We start from the raw sequence: 21,445 nt of genomic DNA, 5'->3' as shown, positions 1-21,445 counted from the left end.
CTTTTTAATCTTTTACAGTATTCATTTCCTTTTCTCTCTTTTATGTCATGGAAATACTATCTTATTTTTGCTCTTTGCCACACAAACTTGAGGTTCATTTTGATTTGTTTTTCTTCTATGATTTTCATCCTAGTTGGATTTTCTCAGCTGAATAATGTACAGATGATTTTTTTGTGCCTGACAGAATATTCCCCTCCACCCCTAAATCCCCTTCTCCTAAAACAGAAAGTTTCCTGGTTTAGAATCAGCCCAACAGTATGATTTATGCACTTTAGAGATTCCCTCAAGTTTTCACACATGCTGAAAAATTCTGCATTGTTTTGGGGAAAGCAATAGGGATTTAGGACAAAGTACCATTCTTTCAGTGCTTTCCACTACGCAGTAGATAAGTAGTTTTTAGGCACAGCATGGCCACCCCTACGAACACTTTCCCTTAATTTACATACATATGAATGTGAATATAGACATATGTGTACATATATGTATATGAATATATATGTATATACACGTGTGTATGTAATCTATAACCAGCAAAGTATAATCCAGGTTTCTTTTCAAAAGGAGCAACCAGTTCAAATGCACAGCTGGGTATGGAAGAAAACACATAATTAGACAAATTGGATTGAAGAGTTACGTAAGGTCTCAACTGAGCCAGTGAATGAGAAGCTGAATGAAACGTTGTGATTGCTGCTCCGGTGCCTAGAAAGAACAGAATATGTGGATATGTGTGTTTTGGGCAAATAAAAGGCAATTACTGGGAGTTATGGAGTGCAGTTGGCATTCCATGCAAGTTAGACTAAAGAACATTTCACAGTGGGCTGTGCTGGGGAATAAAATGTTGTCCATGGCTAAAAGGGAGATTCTGTCAGAGATGTGCCAACAAGGAAAGATGCGTAATTACCATATTGGAGTTATATTTTGGGGGGAAAAGAGCAGCAGAAAAATTTGCATGATACATAACTTTTCAATAGGCTTATAAAAATTCTCCGAGAATTTGAAGTAAAAGGGGTTACCTTATATATCATTATTTTCCCTCTAAAAGTAGACCTTTCCAGCCAAGACTGGTATATTTTGAAGAAAATAGCAAGCAAAGTCTATAGTTTCAGAATTTTTTTTTTTAACTGAGAATAGTCAAACCAATGACTAAATATTGAAGATAAGCCCCCTCGTAGGCTTAAGAAGCTGAAATGAAATTACCACTTTTTCTTATTTACAAACATTATTATTTGCAAATTTGTCTCAAGGCAACTGAATGAAAAGTAGATTTTCTTCTCTCTCAACAATTTCCCAGAAATAAATGGAACAAAAAAGCAATTGCCTAAAAAAGTACTATGTTCTTAAAGAAAACATCCTGGATTAATTGACAGAAGTACCTATTAGTCCCCATGACACCATGTGGGACTTGTCTCTCAGTGTGCAAGTTAAATATATATCCGCAAAATCCTTGCCAATAATAATAATAACTTCTCGTCTGTTGACGCTGTCTAACCATTAAAATCTCTCAGAGAAATCTCATGTTTGGTTTGATAAGCTTTACGAAAAAAGTTTGAACATTTCTAACTTATAAAACACGCTAGAGATGGTGGCAAGTACAAAGATGAATAGTCCGCCACTTCAAATTTATAACCTCATGAGAGAGACAGAAATATATACAAATAGTATAGGGAAATAAACGTGGTTGTTGTTGGCAACTCTGCCATCTATTTGGTAGTTGTGTATCTGGATTTTTCTTTTACTTTGATGTTAAAGAAAATTATCTCAAAAAGTATATATTTTTCTTTTGTAACCATTGAAAGTATATTGTGCTTGAGTTATTAAAAAGGAAAATTCTTTTATGTCATAGGTATGTCTGTGCAAACATTATGATGCTAACTATACTATGTACTACTTTATAATAAAGTAGTATATAATACTACTAAACTTATGATCAAATAGGTCTGTTTCTTGCATCATTATGGGCACAATAGTTGGCAAAAGTCTTGATTAGAAGTCAAATGGAGGCTTTTAATGGCAAATAAGAAAAGAATCAATGCAATCTGATGTGGACTAATAGCTAGCAAATAGATTCTCATGTTTGAAAAACCCTTACATTACTCTCAACAGCTGTATATTATTAAAACGTCGAATGTTCTAGATGGATAAGACATTTGTGTTTATTTAATTATGAGGAGGTTTTGGAAGCTGTTAAGTTTGGTTGGGGTGTAGTGACAGATAATCTAAGGAAATGAAAGCTGGTGGGAGAATTACAAACATGATTATAACATGGCTAGCTTCTATTTCTCAATCTAAAACTCTGTGAGAGATAAAAGGTCATCTCATACATTCTAAAAATTTTCAAAAATGTCAAAGAGCACAGGTAAGTTCAGTATAACTTTCCCTGGGTTAAACGAAAGGTCTTGATCCACAAGCCAGTATCCTAATATACCCCTGACACAGATAAGTATATTTGCTGTTGTTCAATGAATGAACATTGAATTAAGGTACTTTTTGCACTTATCTAGGCCAACAACCATCAAGTCTTCCTTCCCTCCAATGGCAGACCACAGAGAAATGTCTTAAATGAAATACATTCACTTGGTCTGACCAAACAGAAAATGTTGCAATATTATATCTTAACTCAGGATTCATTGAGACATAAACACAACTAAGGAGAATAAAAAGAAATAATCACTTGGACTCAACAATTTATACTTAAAAATCATAACTCATTCTTCAGTGTATTCTCAACTTTAGTTCCTACCAAAATGAGTAATGTTAAAAATAGGCAAATACATTGTGTTAGAACCAAAGAGTTGTTAGTTTAGAACTGGGAAAACTTTCTGTCAAACTTGAGTATTTATAGACAGAATTTCTGGTGTGCAAAACCAAATGCAATGTTGATCTTGCCAGGGAGACTAAGAATGAGAACAAAAACACATACAAATAAGAAAGTAAGAGACTTACTGTATCACGTTGCCTGTTATCTTTCCCTGATATTATCAAGAAGTAGTTCCATGTCAGTAGTAACAACAAAACCAGTGGTATCATGTAGAGCTCAAAGTTCCAGACGACAAAGAGAAAGAGCTGAGGAGAGAAAAGAGCAAAGAAAAAGATGAGTCAACTTTGAATTTCACTCAATGGACTCTCTTATCCATACTGCATTTCAAAACCAAAAACACACAACCAAATTTGCAGAACGGAAAGATTTATTTATCTTGAAAACAAAGCCTTGAGAACTTGTTAGGCACTTTTTCTAAAAGGACAACTGACCCCTGGAAAATCATGAAGATTTTCACTTTGTTGAATTTCTCTGAAGGAAAATGATATTATCACATTGTCAATGGGGCAATTTTAATTTTTCTCCTCCAGTGAAATTATTGTTAGAAGGGAAGAAATCAAGTTTGAAAAAAAAAAGTCAGCAAAATGAGCTTCACTGCGTTGTCAGAAATAAACGGTATATCTGCCTTAATGATAAAGGATGAATCGCCATTTAACATCAGGGCTTTTAAAAAAAATCTCACTTGGATAATACAACGTAACAAGCATAATAGGCAGATGAAAATACCACATCTACACCAAGACAGTCCTCAAGATTTCACATGATGAATAGAAGCACTGCTCCCAACAAGTGTAAAAACATTCAGCCTTACCGTAGAAATCCAACAGCTATTTTAAAAACGGAGTAATTTTGTCAAAGGGAAATTTTAAATGTCTACTTTAATTATCTTTTAAAACTACCTACTTGTCTAAGTATGTAAATGGTTTTTTAAACTGTAAGAAGGATGTAAGATTAGAGACTCACCTGGGCTGGCAGAAGAAACCATTCTAAGAGCATCTGTGTAGTGAAATAACCAGCAATGTACATAAAGTGTGACTCGCTCTCATTCCTCACCAGACTCTTATAACCCTGCACAGACCATCTAAATTCTCTGGGTCTGTGGCCCCTGCTGCCAAATTAAGGTAGTTTAAGTCAGAAGGTAGTTGAGAGCTGGATTCCACCCCTAAAGGTAACTAGTCCTCTAACCTCTGGCATGGTACCTCTCTTCCCTTTAGTTTCTTCTGTAAAATGGGAATCCTAAGAGTGTCCCCCCTGAGAGGTTGTGAGAATTAACAGTTGAAATGTGTTTAAGGTTTAACACACTGGGTACTCAGTAAGTGCTCAAAAAAAATGACCGTGTAAACGATATCAATATTTTACAAAACTGATGAAATTAACTATTTATCAACCGAGGCCCTTAGGAAATACATATTCTAATAGTGAAAGCTAGAAAGTATCTGTCTGCTAAGATTTAGCTGAACCAGAGTACAACTGGGAATTTGAGCCGGCTGGTTGGGGTCACGCTGGTATCTTGCATTTGACAGATCAGAAGAGCGAGGAGCAGTGCCCTAAGAACCCTCACACCAAGTACAGCAGCACGGGCTGTTTGCAGCTTTCTTAACAAACCTCAGAGAAGCCCACAGCCTATTCAAACTGCAGAGAAAAGAAACCTGTCCAGAGTGGCAGAGGGACCCCTGGCCCATGGGCCAGAAGACAGGTTCTGGGCCTTAGAAAGTCACTCTACTTCAGTGTGTTCAGTTATCAACAGAGCTCTGTAGACCTGATCACCACTAACAACCCTTCTTTAATATTTTAAATGACATCACTGTACCATCAGGGTTTTTTTTTTTAATGTGACATTAAATTTTGAAGACTGTATATTTTACTGGATTCTTTTATATTCATAACCCACATGGACACCAAAAAGCATAAATAATGGTTTAGTAACCCAAGAAATGAATTTTGGACAGAATTACATGGTAACTATAGATTCAAGTTCCTGAATAAGAAAAATCTCAAATATGTTAATGCATGAAACATGAGCCATATCTTCTCTTTCACCAGGGAAGTATAAAGATTTCCAGAAAAGGAAAATATTTCCATTTAATTTTTGAAATATATGTAATATATTTAAAGATGACACAAATTATAACTGATGGCTATGATTATTCTATTAAAATGCATCTTAAAAATGTACTTTATTCAGGAAGTGATTTAAGGCAAATTTGACAGACATCAACACATATAAAAGAGAGAATTATTTTTGGCTAGGATTCGTATTAATTCTTTGCATATTTATTAGTAAAATTTAGACAATCACTAAAATATAAGCTCTTTAAAGATAGGGACTTTTCCTTTTAGCTCACATTCTATCCCCAGAGCCTAGAATGGTGCTTTCCATTTATTTGTATCTTCAATTTCTTTCATCAGTGTCTTGTAGTTTTTAGTGATAGGTATTTCACCTTAATTAAATTTATTACTAAGTATTTTATTCTTTTTGATGCAGCTGTAATGGGATTGTTTTCTTAATTTCTGTCTCTGATAGTACATTGTTAGTGCATTGAACTGTAATATATTTTTATATGTTGACTTTGTGTCATGCAACTTTACTGAATTCATTTAACAATTTTTTTTTTTGAGGACTCTGTAGGGTTTTCTATATATAAAACCATGTCATCCACAAATAGTGACAGTTTTACTTATTTCTTCCAATATGGATGACTTTTCTTTTTCTTGCTTAATTACTCTTGGTAGGACTTGCAACACTTTGTAAAATAAACCCAGCAAAGTAGGCATCCTAGTCTTGTTCCTGATCTTAGAGGAAAAAGATTTCAGCTTTTCACTATTGAGTATGTTAGCTGTGGGCTTATCATATATGGCCTTTATTATGTTGAGGTATGTTGCATCTACACTCACTTTGTTGAGAGTTCTTTTTATCATATATGGATACTGAATTTTGTCAGATGCTTTTTTTGCATCTATTGAGATGATCATATGCATTTTAGCCTTTATTAACATTTTATATCCTATTGGTTGATGATTTATGGATACCGAAGCAGCCTTGCACCCCTGGAATAAATCCTACTCAATCATAGTACATGATCTTTTTAATGTATTGCTGGATTCAGTTTGCTAATGTTTTGTTGAGAATTTTTGCATCTGTGTTCATCAAGGAAACTGGCCTGTAATTTTCTCTTCTTTTGGGAAAGGAAAGTTCCTTCAGTAAATGTTGTTGGGAAAGCTGAACAGCCACAGGCAAAAGAATAAAATCAGACTATCTTACACCAGATGCAAAAATCAACTCAAAACAAATTAAAAACTTGGATGTTAAGCTCTATAACCGTAAAATGCCTAGAAGAAAACACAGGCAGTAAGCTCCTTGACACTGATCTTCAGTATGATTTTTTTGGGTCTGATTTCTAAAACAGAGGCAACAAAAGCAAAAATAAACATGTAGGACTATATCAAACTAAGAAGCTCAGCAAAAGAAACAACAAATCATCAACAAAATGAAAAGCCAATCGACTGACTGAGAGAAAATATTTGTAAATTATTAATATACATTTGATAAGGGGTTGATGTTCAAAAATTCATATAACTCAATAGCCAAAAACCAAGCAAACTGATTAAAAAATGGGCAGAGGATCTGAATGGACATTTTTCCAAAGGAGACATACAGAGGGTCAATAGGCACATGAAAAGATGCTAATCATCAGTGAAATGCACATCAAACCCATACTGAGATATCACCTCACATCTGTTAGAATGGCTATTATAAAAAATGCAAGAAATAGAAAGTGTTGGTAAGAATGCGAAGAAAAGGGATCCTTTATGCTCTATTAGTGGGAATGCAAACTGGTACAGCCACTGGGAAAACAGTATGGAAGTTCCTCAAAAAATTAAAACACATCTACCATATGATCTAGTAATTCACTTCTGGGTATTTATGTGAAGAAAATGAAAATACTAACTCAAGAAAATATATGTGCCCTCATGTTTATTGCAGCATTATTTACAACAGCCAAGATATAGAAATAGTCTAAGTGTTCATCAATGGATGAATGGATACAGATGTTATGTATACAATAGAATACTATTTGACCATCAAAAGAATGGAATCCTGCCATTTGCAACAACCAAGATGGACCCAGAGGGTGTTATGCTAAGTGAATCATGTTAGTGAAATGACTCAGATAAAGACAAACACCCTATGATCTCACATTCATGTGGCATCTAAAGACAAAACAAATAGACAAAACAGGACTTTGCTGGCAGTTCAGTGGTTAAGATTCCATGCTTTTACTGCAGGAAGCACAGGTCCAATCTCTGGTTGAAATACTAGGATTCTACATGCCCTGTGGTGCAGCCAAAAAAAAAAAAATCAGGGGGAAAACAAAGAAACCAGATGAACAAAAAAATAACAAAAAACCCCAGATCAGTAGTTGCCAAAAGTGAGGGAGCTGGGTGAAATGGGTTAAGGATGTCAGAAGCTACAAAATTCCAGTTATAAAATGACAAGCCATGGGAATATTGTGGACGGCATGGTGACTGTAGTCAATAATACTGTAGTACATATCTGAAAGTCACTAAAAGAATAAATCTTAAAAGTCCTCATCAAAAAAAATAAACAAACTTATAACTATGTATGGTGAGGGATGGTAATTAGATTTACTGTGGTGATCATTTCACAATATATACAAGCATTGAATCATTATGTAGAACCCTTGACAATAATATAACATTATAGGTCAATCAAACATCAATTTAAAAAAAGTATGAACACAGATTAACAATAAAACATATTTATTGAACATCTATGTGCTATATAATACTAGGTGTTCAAAATTAGGATAAGACACAGTCTCTGGATTCACATTGCTAAGAATCAGTAAGAAAAAAGCAATTATTCTCTACAGTACTAGTGATGATACTAATTCTTGTTAATGGTGATGATCCTCTAAGAAAGAGAACCCTCAAAGCAAGAAGGGGCCTTTTAGCTTATTCTCTCCACACTGAAGCTATTTTATTTTTTCCTCCCTGGAGCCCACCTGCACTAAGATAGGATCCTTTCCTTTTTCCTATAAAAACCCAAACACTCCTGGATGGGTCTTGAATGTCTCATGAGGGCAGCAGAAAAAGAAAGCAGCCCAGAGAAACTTGGAGGCCAAGACAATGCAGATCTGTCCTTGGTCCTGACCACACTTTTTCATAGGTTTGGGTAAAAAAAGAGGGAGAGAGAGAGATAATGTACTAAAGTGAGACCAAAACAATTAAAAAAAAATCACTGACACATCCACAGAACATAAATACAAACCATAAAATGCCCAGGATTTTCCCAACCCATATATCCAGAAACCTTTTATGCCTGCATGGGACATGGAAAGAGGATCTGGCGATTATAGAATTTCTCCAGGTTAAACTAGGGCTTCTGTGATAGCTCAGTTGGTAAAGAATCCATCTGCAATGCAGGGAATCCCGGCTCAATCCCTGGGTTGGGAAGAACCCGAGAAGGGAACGGCTACCCACTCAAGTATTCTGGCCTGGAGAATTCCACGGGCTGTATAGTCCATGGGGTCACAAAGAGTTGGACATGAGTGAGCAACTTTCACTTTCCAGGTTAAACTAGGCAATAAGGACTTCTACACATTTGTACAGTGTTTAATTTCCCTTGACTTCATCACCATGTATGACATCTTTTCCTTATTTTTCCTCTCTTTGTCACAGTCTCCTTGACTTTTCCTCTCTCTCCTCCCAACACTTTTAATAAGGAAACTTGGGCTATCTATATATAACTTTCATAAAATCCATGACTCCATTCAAAATAAAACATTTCAGTCCTACATTTGTTTGCCTTGCTCATTAGAAACACAAACTGTTCCAAGAACTTGGTGGTTTTCTTTCTCAAATCACTAGATGGCTGTGATTTACAATTAAAATTCTATATCACAAAATCTCCATGGGACATTAGTCAAATGGTACTAAGTACATACAACCTTTTTCATTAGAAAAAGGACATTGTGAGTTTTACACATTATTTTGGACAGTAGAAGCTCTTTGTTAATCTTCCCTGGACTGTTAGCCATGACTGTGGGAATCCCTCAAGAAACTTCTGCAGTGTGGTGCTCGAGAAAGAGCGCGGGTGTGTGAACGAGGCCCACGCTTGTATCAATGTTCACTAGTCCTTAACTATGTGACTTTAGATTAGTTACTAGAATATTCCTAGCTTTATCTTCTGAAAAATGGAAAGTACACTATTTACAGATTTGAGATGGAATTAGCCTAGTGCTTAGACCTATAAGATGCCCAATAAGCACTAGTTATTATTACAAGCAGGAATATATTGGCTCACACTACAGGTAACATTTTTGATGCTCTTGTAGCTCATCACTGTTCTTATACCACTTTAGCATCCATAGAATGGATTCAAGCAAAAGAGCTATGTTTAGAAAGCTAAGTCAACTACCATAGAAGAGATGATGAAGTGAGTGCCATTTTCAGTATTTTTATATTTAACTTATAGTGATTAGATGCAGTAGTAACCCCAATTTGTTGAAGTCTCCTTGTATTCAGGCCTTTTGAAATACTCTCCCACGATGACACTGAGCTTAGACATAGGACTTGTTTTGGCCAAGGGAAGAGTTGCAAAAATGCTGAACAGAGGCTTAAACAGTACTTGCTCACAGGGTTTTCCCCTCTGCTGTCTTCAAACCCTGAGCCACCATGTCAAGAAGCACAGGCTAGTCTGCTGAATGAGAGACATGTGACACAGTTGTCTCCGTTGCCCCAGGATCCAGACGTATCGAGAGGCAGAGCTGCCTAACTGATCAGAAGCTGAGCACAGATACATAACTGAGCCTGGAGGAGAACAAAATAAATATTCGGTTGAACCTGATCTGGCTTGTTCACCTACAGAATCATCACTAAATGAATGGCCGTTCCTTTGCACCACCAATGGAGTGGTTATACAGCAAATGTTAGCTGACATATATTCTCTCCATGGAGACAGTGCCCTATAATAAAACATGGTCTGAACCAGGAGCCTGAAGAAGTGGTTTTATCTCTAGTTCTGCTATTTGATCATCATGAGACCTTGGGCAGGTCAGTTTTCCTCTTCTATTTTAGTCTATCATCTATAAAATGAAGATGGTAATACCTATTTCACAAGTTGCCTGTGGGCAACAAGTGATATAATACATGTCAAAATGCTTATTACAAAATAGTGTATTAATGTATGTACTATCAATATATGCTTTTCATATTTAAAATTATTTCTGAAAAATTACAGAGACTTTATAAAATAATACTCCAAGATAAGTCAACATGATAATTGTTCTCTGAGCAGTTACAGAAGATGGGTGGTGTTTCTAAGAGGGATTTCTGTGTGGTCTGGAAAGAAAGAGTTTGCTGGAAGGAAGTCATAAGTATTAAACTTAAGAGCGGTTGCAGTGAATTTTTTTTTTTTTTTTTTACTAGTAATCAGAGAAAGAAAGATCTAGATCTTTATGGAGACTCACTAGTCTGGTAAATGACATTAGCATACATTATAGATTTTGTGAAGTCTTGAATTGAAAAAATTAAGTTTTTAAATGTTAACAATTTTTTTAACAACCTCATGCCCTTAGATATAAAAGTATCTTGTTCTGAACAATCAATTTTATGAATGTCAATTCCTGTCCGCAACTTTTTAGCTTTTAAATCCAGATACCTTTTAGCTATATCAGTGTTATCTTGCCTATGATTTTTATCACTAACATCACAAAACACAATCCTTCAATACCTATTTGGGCCAGGCTTTAAGAGCAACCTATATTTTAATCATAAGTATTCTGAACGGCTCTTTTGAAAATCTGAAAGGTAAATGACATAATTTGTCCTAACAAGTATCATATCACACTGCATAAAGTGAACTTTGGAGGGCAAGTCCCACATGACAGGCTTGGAAGGCTGAGACTATTTTCATTTTACAAAGGGGAAAACTGAGAACGAGAAGGTTGAGACTTGTCCAGGGACACCCTCCACTGAGCGGCAGAGTCGGCTGACTCCCAGTCCAGCGTGATTTCCCACAATGCTCCACTGCCTCTAAGGTAAAGGACCTCACAGTGAGTGTCGATGCTCTGAAGGCATCAATTATTTAGGGACTGATGATTCAATTTGTAGACTTTATTTCTCCTGCTTCCTCTTGCTCTGGGATAACCACTTTCGCAATAGTGCAAAGAAATGGAATACCACTTTCAGGTGCTCTGGTAACAGTTTGGCATGGCAAAGAGGCCAAACACTAATGGTCAGAATGAGTTTTGCGGAGCCAACTTCATTATTCCTTATCGTCACTGTCTGCATAATCAAAGTCAGCTATTCAGAAGGTTCTTATTAAGTGGGGTTTTCTTCTGTCCAAAATGTTTAGAAGAGGTTAGCAAGGTGTCTGTAAAGGCAAAGACTGGAAAATGAATGAGCCAATTACATTTTACAGACCAAAAAAAAAAAAAAGCCTTACTTTTTCACGTGAAGATTAAACAAACAAAAAGACCCTTTCTACTCAGAAGCTGATGAAGGTGGACCAGGGCTTTTCACTTACATTTAAATAAGGCAAATTATATGAAGTAGAGTGTATAAATCGAAATATTCAGGTTTTACAGCAACACCATTTCTTAGGCACAAGATGTCTGATTTCTCTTTCTTTGAGCCTGGGGTTTTAAGAGTCCCTGGCAAGACTGGGCCATCTACCTCATCCCATCCATTGATGCTCGCGTTGAAGTGCAGTGGAAGATGCCTGCATTCAAGGATCATTCATTGCGGCACAGGAGAGTATCTCTGGGGGAGCACGCTTCAAAAAAAAAATCATTTAAGTTGGAATATTGAATATCCTATTCTTCTGCAAACTACAGTATATTTTAAAAAAGAAATCTCATCCAAAATGATTAACACTTCCTACTATTCAGGAAAAAAAGCCTGCCCTTTCAGACTAACAGCTGTGAGTCATTAGTTCTCCAGTGATGAGATGTGTTTGATGAGTATTTTTCTTTCTAATTAAGAGATGAGATTCTCTATTTGACTGTCTCTTCAGAAAGAAGTGAAGAGAAAATGCTCTGCCTACATGGAAAGGCCATCTCCTACAAAACAATTAATTATTTCACAGCCCTTTTAGAAAATCCTTTCCTCCCTAATTTCAATTCATTTTTTTTTCCTTAAACTTAACACATTTGCGACCCTCACAGTATTAACCCATTTCCATCCAACCTGCACCGTCTCGTGTTTTCCTGTTTCATCATTCAAAAATGTCTGTTTCAGATGAAACAGAATAAGGAAATGTATCAAAAGTACACACATGCTTATGTTAACAGCATTTGGTGTGAGAATATTTGCTGATGTGAAAGGCCTCAGATTAGAAAGATAATGAATGTAGAAGGTTTGCCTTTTGAAGAATTAGGCAATGCTTAAAAAAAAAAATTGTAAGGGGCCTAGCCACATATAAAAACTGATTTTGATGATTAATCCTTACAAGGAAACTATTTTACCTCTACCATTAAGACTGTCTTTAAAGAGAAAAACCAGTGGATATAAAGTGGAACCAAAAACATGTCTTTTCTTTTTTGAAAAAGCCATCAGCAAGGTTATAAAATCCCTGAATTAAAAATATGATCTGTTTTTAAAAATTAAAAACTGTTTCTAAGAACAGTAGGGAGCAAGTGAAAGCACTATTTGCCAATCAGTCCCATGAATTGCCTCCTTTAAATCCTTTTTGGCACAAAGAAAGAAAGAAAGGGGAGGAAGGGGAGAGGTTGCCACCTCTCCCACCAAGGCACATCTAGAAAAATGTGGGGGTATTTTTATTTATCATATTGACTTGGGTGATAATAAAGGTAATACCAACATTTGTTGGGTGGGGCATGGGTGTGGAACATTGTGAGATATGTGGGACAGTTCCCCTCAATAAAAATTCCTGTCCCCAATGCTAACAATACTCCTCTTTGAGAAACACCCCCAGTTCTCACATAGACACCAGGCTATTCCACAACTAACTTAGAAAAGAAGAACCACGTATGTACATACGCACTCAAAGGTGCATGTAAGAAGGCTAGGTGTATTTCCTAGATGATGGCATGAGGGTAGCAGAGAAAACGAAACATGCTCATTCAGACGGATTTGCACTAGACTGTTTCTCTCCATCATTAATATTCACTGCTTCAGTCGTGTCCGACTCTATGCAACCCCATAGACGGCAGCCCACCAGCTCCCCCGTCCCTGGGATTCTCCAGGCAAGAACCCTGGAGTGAGTTGCCATTTCCTTCTCCAATGCATGAAAGTGAAAAGTGAAAGTGAAGTTGCTCAGTCGTGTCCGACTACTTCTTTAAAAAATCTGTCTAAAGAAGAACTGGGCGGGGGACCCACTCTGCCCACTTTCTCTCCCCTGGATTAAATTAGGCTCTATATAGCATCAGGGGCTTTGGAACTTCATCTTCTGGGAAGGGGGTGGTCTTGATTTCAACAGCCAGCTGGTATCACCACTTGTTCTCAGGTCTTTATTTCTGGTTGATTCCACTAAAACTTTTGGTACCACCTCCATCAACAGAGGAGAGAAGATAGGCAATTGTGAACCTGATTCATTCCCAGCCTCACGATAGCCTTCTGAAGGTAATTTCGAAGTAGGACACATTGCTCTCTTGAAGAGAAGCTCTGCTTTATTTGGACAATTTTTGAAAATAAGTTGGTGACAACCTTAAACCCAGTGGATTGTTCCACCTTGTTTCCTGTTTCCTAGGGTTCTTGCCACACTGACCCAGGGAACCTGATCGGCTCATATACATGCTTATATCCAGTGGTTTTTCTCCCCCCTCCAATCAGAATGAGAACCAAGATGATTGACTCTACTGCTTTCTTTTTGAACAGTTACAACCAGATACCAAACTGACAAGACCTGTTGCATATATGCTGGGGTGGGGAGTGGTTATGTGTTTAAAGGAAAAAAAGTCAAAGTGTACTCTCTACCAAATGATCACTTATATTGATTAGGGAAAAAACGTCAAGAGAACCATCTGTCTCTGTTGTTCTGGTGACAGAATGAGATATATGGTCAGGAGTAGAAAAAAAATTATATATTGGTTGATTTATTGGCAAAGCTTTGAATTGAATCTACATACAACGTGCCTGCACGCATGCTCAGTTGTGTCCGACTCTTTGTGACCCCAAGGACTGCTGCCCGCCAGGCAAGAATACTAGAGTGGGTTGCCATTTCCTCCTCCAGGGGATCTTCCCTACCCAAGGATCAAACCTGCATCTCTTGCATCTCCTGCATTGGCAGCTGAATCCTTTACCACTGAGCCATTGGTGAAACCCACAACTTACTTCATTTGTTTACTGATGGTGTTAAAAAATCATTGTTCAGATTTACTTAGATCACTTATAAATACTTATCAGAAAGTTCCAGTTCTCCACTTTGTGAAACTGTACACGGGGTTTTGGAAGTTGCTGCATGAAACTTTAAAGTCTACCACCTTAGTATATCCAGGCCTTTTTGAAAATCTTAGCTTGGCTTCATCCATTAAAGAAACAAGCATGACAACAAGCCAGGACTCATCTGAAGCTGTCTTACTTATGACTCACAGAAATACCTACTGAAGAATCTCTGCAACAAAATGGACCCAAACAAGCTCAAAGATGGTGCTATCAACTAATCACAGCAGAATGCACCCTACTCTCCTTGATGGAGGTATTATATCAATAGAATCTGCCAGCCAAAAGGCTTGGCAAGTATTTATTTATTTAGATTTTTTTCTTTTTCAGTTTACAAGTTGTACCACTACTTCATGTCAATTTTTTTTATCAAAGTCAGAGATGAAAGGCTCTGGCTTTGCTTTGAGAACACTGACAACTCCAAAATGTAAAGCCCAGAGTGTGTCCAACTAGAGCATCGCATCAACCACACATGAATAACTGATAAGCAATCCCAGCAATGTTGTGAGTTTCGTGTTGGTAAAAGTTTGGATGTAGAATGAAAGTGACAAATGCTTACACATGCCTGGAGAATGTTGATTCTCCGAGATGCCTTTCATTGGAAGTTAGTACTTTACCTAGTAGTTATAGCACTTACCACAGAACCAAGCACAGTTATGTTTTTGAGTTTAATAGCTTCATCATTCATAGAAGTTCTGCTAATTTAAAAACAGGTTGCATGTAAAGTTGTCCTTGCACATTATTTGTCAACACATATTTATCATTATAAATGACCAAATATGAACAATAAAGAGGAACTGATGAACTGGTATTATTTGGTCCATGAGGAGGTTGCTGGTCTCAAGTAACAATTGCTCTTAAAAAATACTTAAGGTACGTCAAAAAAACAGACTAAATAAGCTCACTGAAGTTTGTCTTTTCCTAGAATCCCTTTTCTCCAGAATCCAACAGGTTTTGAAGGGACTCATGGAATTTTCCAGGCAAGAACACTGGAATGGGTTGCTATTTCCTTCTCCAGGGGATAATCCTGACCCAGGGATTGAAACCAAATCTCCAGCACTGCAGGTGGATTCTTTACCATCTGAGCCACCAGGGAAGCCCTATTAAGACTATCTTACTAGTGTAGGTAAAGAACATTTCATGCTTGAATTACTTTCTAATTAAAAAAAGGGGGTGATTTAAATGTTGTTTCTCAATTTGTTTCTGTTTTACTTGTTTCTAGTGCCAATGAAAAAGGCCTATTTTTCTATGATATGCAAGTCTTTATAGAATGTTCTAATAGCCCTTCCTGTCTTTTAACTTCTTACACTATTATTTAATAAAACTATCGGGTTAAATGTGATAGTTTGGGATATTGTCATACAAATGTGCCATTTAAATGTATTTTCTGGGGCTTTGGAAGTGCTGTAAATGTTAAAGCGTATTCAAGATAGTTATCTTTTCAAGTTTTAAAGAAGTTACTCTACTATCATTACTATTTTTGAAGCAGGTTCTTGATCAACTTCCCTCTTTGTGTGTGTAAATGCTGTATGTAGAGAGACAAAGCTGATACAATGTTTGCTGATGTACCAAATGTAAATTTTTCCCTAAGCTTGAAATCTGGCGTTCAAGCTCTCTCCATCATGAACAGGTACAATATTTAGGGCAACAGCTGGCACTTCAGTTGCTCATGGGGGGAAAACTCCCTCTGTTCCATAAGACATGCCAGAAAATAAGTATACCCAGCAGCTATCTAACAAGCCAAACACATGTTAGTGAAGTCTGCAATACCAGTTACTTTAAAAATTAGTCCTGTGGTCTTCATACTCCACCTATCTCACTGAAGAGAAACAGAAATGCCGTGAAAAAAAGCAGATGATCAATCATGGGTAACTGCTTTTTCATCTAGTAGCTGATATGCAGAGGGTTGTTCTCTGCCAAGTTTGGGGATGTTCGGTAGCATTCTGATTTTTTCCCACTCAAATCATCTCCCTCACACTTATCCAACTTGCCATGATTATCTGTCCTGGGCTACTGATTTCTGATCTTTTTAATCCCTCATGACATAACCTGGCTATAACTGCAGCTTATTTTTTATCCAGATTTAATATCTTCATTTCCATCTTAAAATCACAGAGCCAAAGTCAGAAAGCATGTTTTTAAATGTTCACCCTCATAAATAGATTTAAGACCTAATAATATCATATATTTCAACAATCTTACCAGTTTCTGAAACTTCCATCTCCCATTCTGTCTTATAATTTTCTAATTTTCTCCTTCACTGGTCTCTCCCCCCTCTCCAATCCCTCTGTTCTGGAAAAACTTCAAGAGTTATGTTTAGCAGCTCTAGCTATGTCTGAACATTTCTGTTTGCAATTCAAATAATCATCTCAGGCTGATTTTAACAGCCTCCTTTACTCCACTCCATCTTTTACCCTTGCTGTGTAATGTTTACTAATGAATGTCTTTCTCCCATTTCTTAACAGATCTAAGTGGTCTAGTTACCACACGGGAAGCCTAGAGGTTTGAACACTGAGTATACACTTCTCTTGGCTATTTTCCACACCCCTAAACATTCTCCTCAATTGCAATAGGGCTTGTGTTTCAATGGTAACAGAAGTTATCAGAGAACACTAGTTTAGACAGCAAGCAAGCCGCACTCCAACTGTTCAAACAGCCTGACTTTTACAGTAAAAGGAAAGGCCCCGGGCCAAGACCACTGAGATGAGCAGGTATTTTTAGTTCACTTGTAGGCCAGCTCTAATGTAATTCTGAAATGTTTTCTTCAAACCCAACCCAACTTTTTCAGGGCTGTCCAAATCTGTTTTCTTTTATAGCAAGTACAAATTCTTGGAGCAAGGGAAGCATGAGTATCATTTGCAATGCTGCTGCATGTCTATGGTGTTGATGCTCGATGGCTCAAATTAGTCCGCAAAACAGATGAGCGCATTGTAATTAGCTCTTGTCAAACTGTTAGAAATACAAAAACCATTTCCACTGTAATAAAAATTATGAAAAAGAAAAATCTCTCTTATCGTTTGCAGCCAAAATAGTTCCTGAAATGTCTGGTAGTTTAGGATTCCAGAGTTCTAAAAGAAGGCCATTTCATTTTCAGAAAAGCTTTCATTTCATTGACATGGGGAGACTCAGATGTATCATCTTTAGGCATTTCTGCTGTTATATTAACCTCATTTCTAAAAATGACCTGTCATGCGTGGACACATTTCGTTGGGCCACAAAGCACTAATGCACGATTCTCAACAAGCAGAAACTTTTGTAATTTTTTAATCAAGATTTTTTGAACTTTTTTTTATCAGTGTGCTATCGTCAGTTTTATCAAATAACTAAACACTGCTTTTTGCTTAAACAAAGGAGGACATTCAGAGGTCACAACCATAGGTTCAGATGGGACAGCTTTGATGTTAAACTCTCACGTGATGATTATTAGTTTATTTTTTTATATGTTTCTTGCTGACAAATTACTGGAATATTCATTGATAGGACAGTAACATAAAAGACTATTTTACTTAACTTTTAAGTTATTCACAAGCTTCAGGAGGGTTCTGGAACTTAACGCCCTCTCAAAGAAAAATATGAGCTATTAACAGGTGGATGTTTCAGAAAGTAAACTTAAAAACTAAAGCAAAAGGTAGTATAGTTTGAGATTAGGTCAGACAAATCCAAAAAAACAAAAACAAAAACAAAAACTGTACCCTTCTACTCACCTTCAGAACTTTCCCAAAGATATCTTCAGGTATACTTGTGGGAATGAGTAGGGTGATAATTAATTAATTTCATCTATCTTTAAAAGTAATGAAATTACCACGTCCAAAAGTTAGCAAAAAATTGATCATAATGCTAAAACCATAAAGCACCTAGAAGAGGGGCTTCCCTGGTGGCTCAGTGGTAAAGAATCTACCTGTCAGTGCAGGAGACACAGGTTCAATCCCTGGCCCAGGAAGATCCCACATGCTGTAGAGCAACTAAACCTGGGCGCCACGACTTCTGAGCCTGGGCTCTAGAGCTTGGGAAGTGCAGCTACTGAGCCCTTGTGCCACAACCACCGGAGCCAGTGTGCTTAGAGGCCCAGCTTCCTAACAAGAGAAGCCACCACAACGGGAAGCCCGGGCAATGCAACTGGAGAACAGCCCCTGCCTGCAGAGTGACAAAGACCCAGCACAGCCCAAAATACAGACTAGACATAATTTTTTTTTAAAAAAAGGAAAGAGGAACCTTAAAAAAAAAATCTAGAAGAAAACATAGGAGAAAAGAGTTGGGCTGGGTGAGGAACTCATATGTATAACACTAAAAAACAAGACCTAAATATATATTTAAAAATTAGACTTCATGAAGGTTGAAAACTTTGGTGCTTCAAAAGACACAGTGAAGAAACTGAAAGACTAACCACATATTTGGAGAGAAAACTGCAAATAATTTATCTGATAAAAGACTTGTATCCAGAGTATATAAAGAACATTTAAGGCTAAATTAAAAAAAAATGATTGAAAAATAGACAAAAGATTTGAATAGGCATTTCACCAGGCAAACACACGCATGTCTAATAAGCCTACGAAGCTCAACACTGTCAGTCACTAGGGAAATGTAACTTAAACCACAGTGAGATACTGCTTCACACCCACTAGAATGGCTGTAATCAAGGCAGAAAGTAGTAAATTGTGAAGATACAGAGGAACTGGAACACTCACACATTGCTGGTGAGGCTGTAAAATGGTACAGTCACTTTGGAAAATAGTTTGGTAGTTTCTTAAAAGGGTAAATGCACATAAACTTAACATACAAACCAACAATTCCACTCCTAATTATTTACCTAACAGAAATGAAAGCATGTGCCCACATAAAGTCTTATATATGAGTGCTCATCTACAGCAGCATTATTCATGCTATCCCCAACTGCAAACAACCCAACTGTTTGTCAATGGGTGAACGGGTAGTCAAAATGTACTATCTCCACACAACGGTGTACTACGTCAATAAAAAGAAGGCACTCCTGACACACTCTGTCATGGACTCAGAATCACCTGCTAAATGAAAGAAGTCAGACATAAAGGACTACATTTAAGTGATTTCACTCATGTGTACTGTCTAGGCAAGTCACTAGAGACAGGAAACCGGCCAGTGGTTGCTAAGGGCTGATGGTGCGGATGATTATAGTTGACGTGTGTATGTGTGTTAGTCGCTCAGTCGTGTCTGACTCTATGACCCCACGAATTGCAGCCCGCCAGGCTTCTCTGGCCATGGGATTCTCCAGGCAAGAATACTGGAGTGAGTTGCCATTCTCTTCTCCAGGGGATCTTTCTGACCCAGGGATCGAACCCTGGTCTCCTGCATTGTAGGCAGATTCTTTATTGTTTGAGCTACAGTAGCGACTTAGCAGCAGCAGCAGCAGCAGCAGCAGGGAAGTCCTTGTAGTTGACACGAGGGGTTGTACAACTGTAAATTTACTGATAATCAGGGAATTGTACACTTAAAATGGGTAAATTTTACGGTTTATAAACTATACTTCAGTAAAGTTGTTTAAAATAAAAAGAGATAATTTTGGTGGCGGTAATTCTAATCCAAAGAACAGAGAGAAACTAGGCCAAGGCAATGAATGATCATAGATTTTGGATGTAGTTTGCCAATCCACTCAAAATATTTAAAATGCTAGCTGATGACACCATCTACGTGATGGTTCTTCTAACAGTTGCTGCTCCTTTGAGTTCAGAGAAGTTCCACAAAGGCTCTTAAGAAACAGCTAAAGCGACTATCAACATCAATCATGGCTAATTATAATCGGAAAAGCAACATCCTAGAGGTAGGTGATGAAATGCTTGCAATACTAATGTGAGACTTATTACAATGAGTTTTAAATTCCCAGGATAAAATATGATCCATTTTGAAAAGAACATGTTGAATTCCTTACCCTATGAATAAAGAATGGCACAAAGTATGAACAAAAAAATGCTAAGGAAAACTCAGTCCGAGAAGATAGGGAAAAAAGGAAGGAAGGAAGGACTGCTTAGAGCAACAGGTTGGAAGGAAAAAAGAAGAGTCAGAGCAAAACAGAATTAAACCTTCATATTGGAAAATGAAGGAGAAGGCAATAGCACCTCACTCCAGTACTCTTGCCTGGAAAATCCCATGGATGGAGGAGCCTGGTAGGCTGCAGTCCATGAGGTCGCTAAGAGTCGGACATGACTAAGCGACTTCACTTTGACTTTTCACTTTCATGCATTGGAGAAGGAAATGGCAACACACTCCAGTATTCTTGCCTGGAGAATCCCAGGGACAGGGGAACCTGGTGGGCTGCCGTCTATGGGGTCGCACAGAGTTGGACACGACTGAAGTGACTTAGCAGCAGCATAGGAAAATGAGGACAGAGCTAAAAGGTCATCTTCCCATTTTGCCCACAGGCAAGCTCTCCGGTACTGCATAAATATGACAGTGTTTTCTTCCTTTGCAATCATGCTGAGGAGGCTTTCAATTTGGGCCCAGAGACTTCAGTGTTCATTTGAATTCTTCAGTGATGTCTATTACCAAGTTACCTACAGTACCAGCTATCAGGAAATAAAACTTTTCCATCCACCAAAGTAGCAGGAAAATGTTAGGGATTTGTTTTATTTTTCTGGTCAGCAGCTCCCTTTGGTTGGTTGAGTTTGTTTTTCTCGGTATACTACATCAAGCAAATAGAAAGGAAAACTGCTGAACCCAGCAGGAAGAGTGAAATAAATCTGAAAACCACTTCCAACTGTTTTCATTCCCGTACTTTGAAAACTCTAGGCTAATCCTGTATCTTCCTAGACTGCTGCATACATGTCTCGGATTTTTTTTTTTTCCTGCAATAAAGCTTACTACGAGTGTTTGTAAGTTAACTAAATTAGAGCAGGCATGAAGAAGCAGGTGAGCCCTGGCAGATTTCCCGTTGTTTTCACAGGCATTTTCTCTATCAACTGCGGCAATCTACACTGGCTCCCTGCTCTGCTGTCGGTGCCGCAGAGCTATTCTGTCTCCGAGGGTGGCAGGTGTGGCTTTGTTCTCTAAGTGCACGACACGGGGCCAAATACAGCTCACCTTTCACCATTCATGTTGTGGCAACATCGCGCTTCTTTCATTGACGCTGTTGCCTTTCAGACATGTTTGACCACACTCGGTGCTGAAGTGTTCATCACCTTTCTTGCTGTAATAAAGAGACTGACTTAGTGGCAACTCTGGGTTCAGTGT

The 21,445-nt window shown here is 37.6% G+C and overlaps 1 protein-coding gene across 10 annotated transcripts in view; it reads right to left on the bottom strand.

Moving 5' to 3' along the window:
• Window positions 1-21,445, bottom strand: part of MCTP1 (multiple C2 and transmembrane domain containing 1) — a 564,668-nt gene that overhangs the window by 97,142 nt on the left and 446,081 nt on the right. For all 10 annotated transcript variants that reach the window (XM_027545593.1, XM_027545588.1, XM_027545590.1 and 7 more), the window contains one exon: window positions 2,944-3,063. In XM_027545593.1, the coding sequence (XP_027401394.1) occupies window positions 2,944-3,063 (120 nt within the window). The remainder of the gene's footprint in view (window positions 1-2,943; window positions 3,064-21,445) is intronic.

The sequence above is a fragment of the Bos indicus x Bos taurus genome, chromosome 7 (assembly GCF_003369695.1).
Source record: "Bos indicus x Bos taurus breed Angus x Brahman F1 hybrid chromosome 7, Bos_hybrid_MaternalHap_v2.0, whole genome shotgun sequence".
In the NCBI taxonomy this organism is placed as follows: Eukaryota; Metazoa; Chordata; class Mammalia; order Artiodactyla; family Bovidae; genus Bos; species Bos indicus x Bos taurus.
This window is presented reverse-complemented; position numbering and strand designations above follow the sequence as displayed.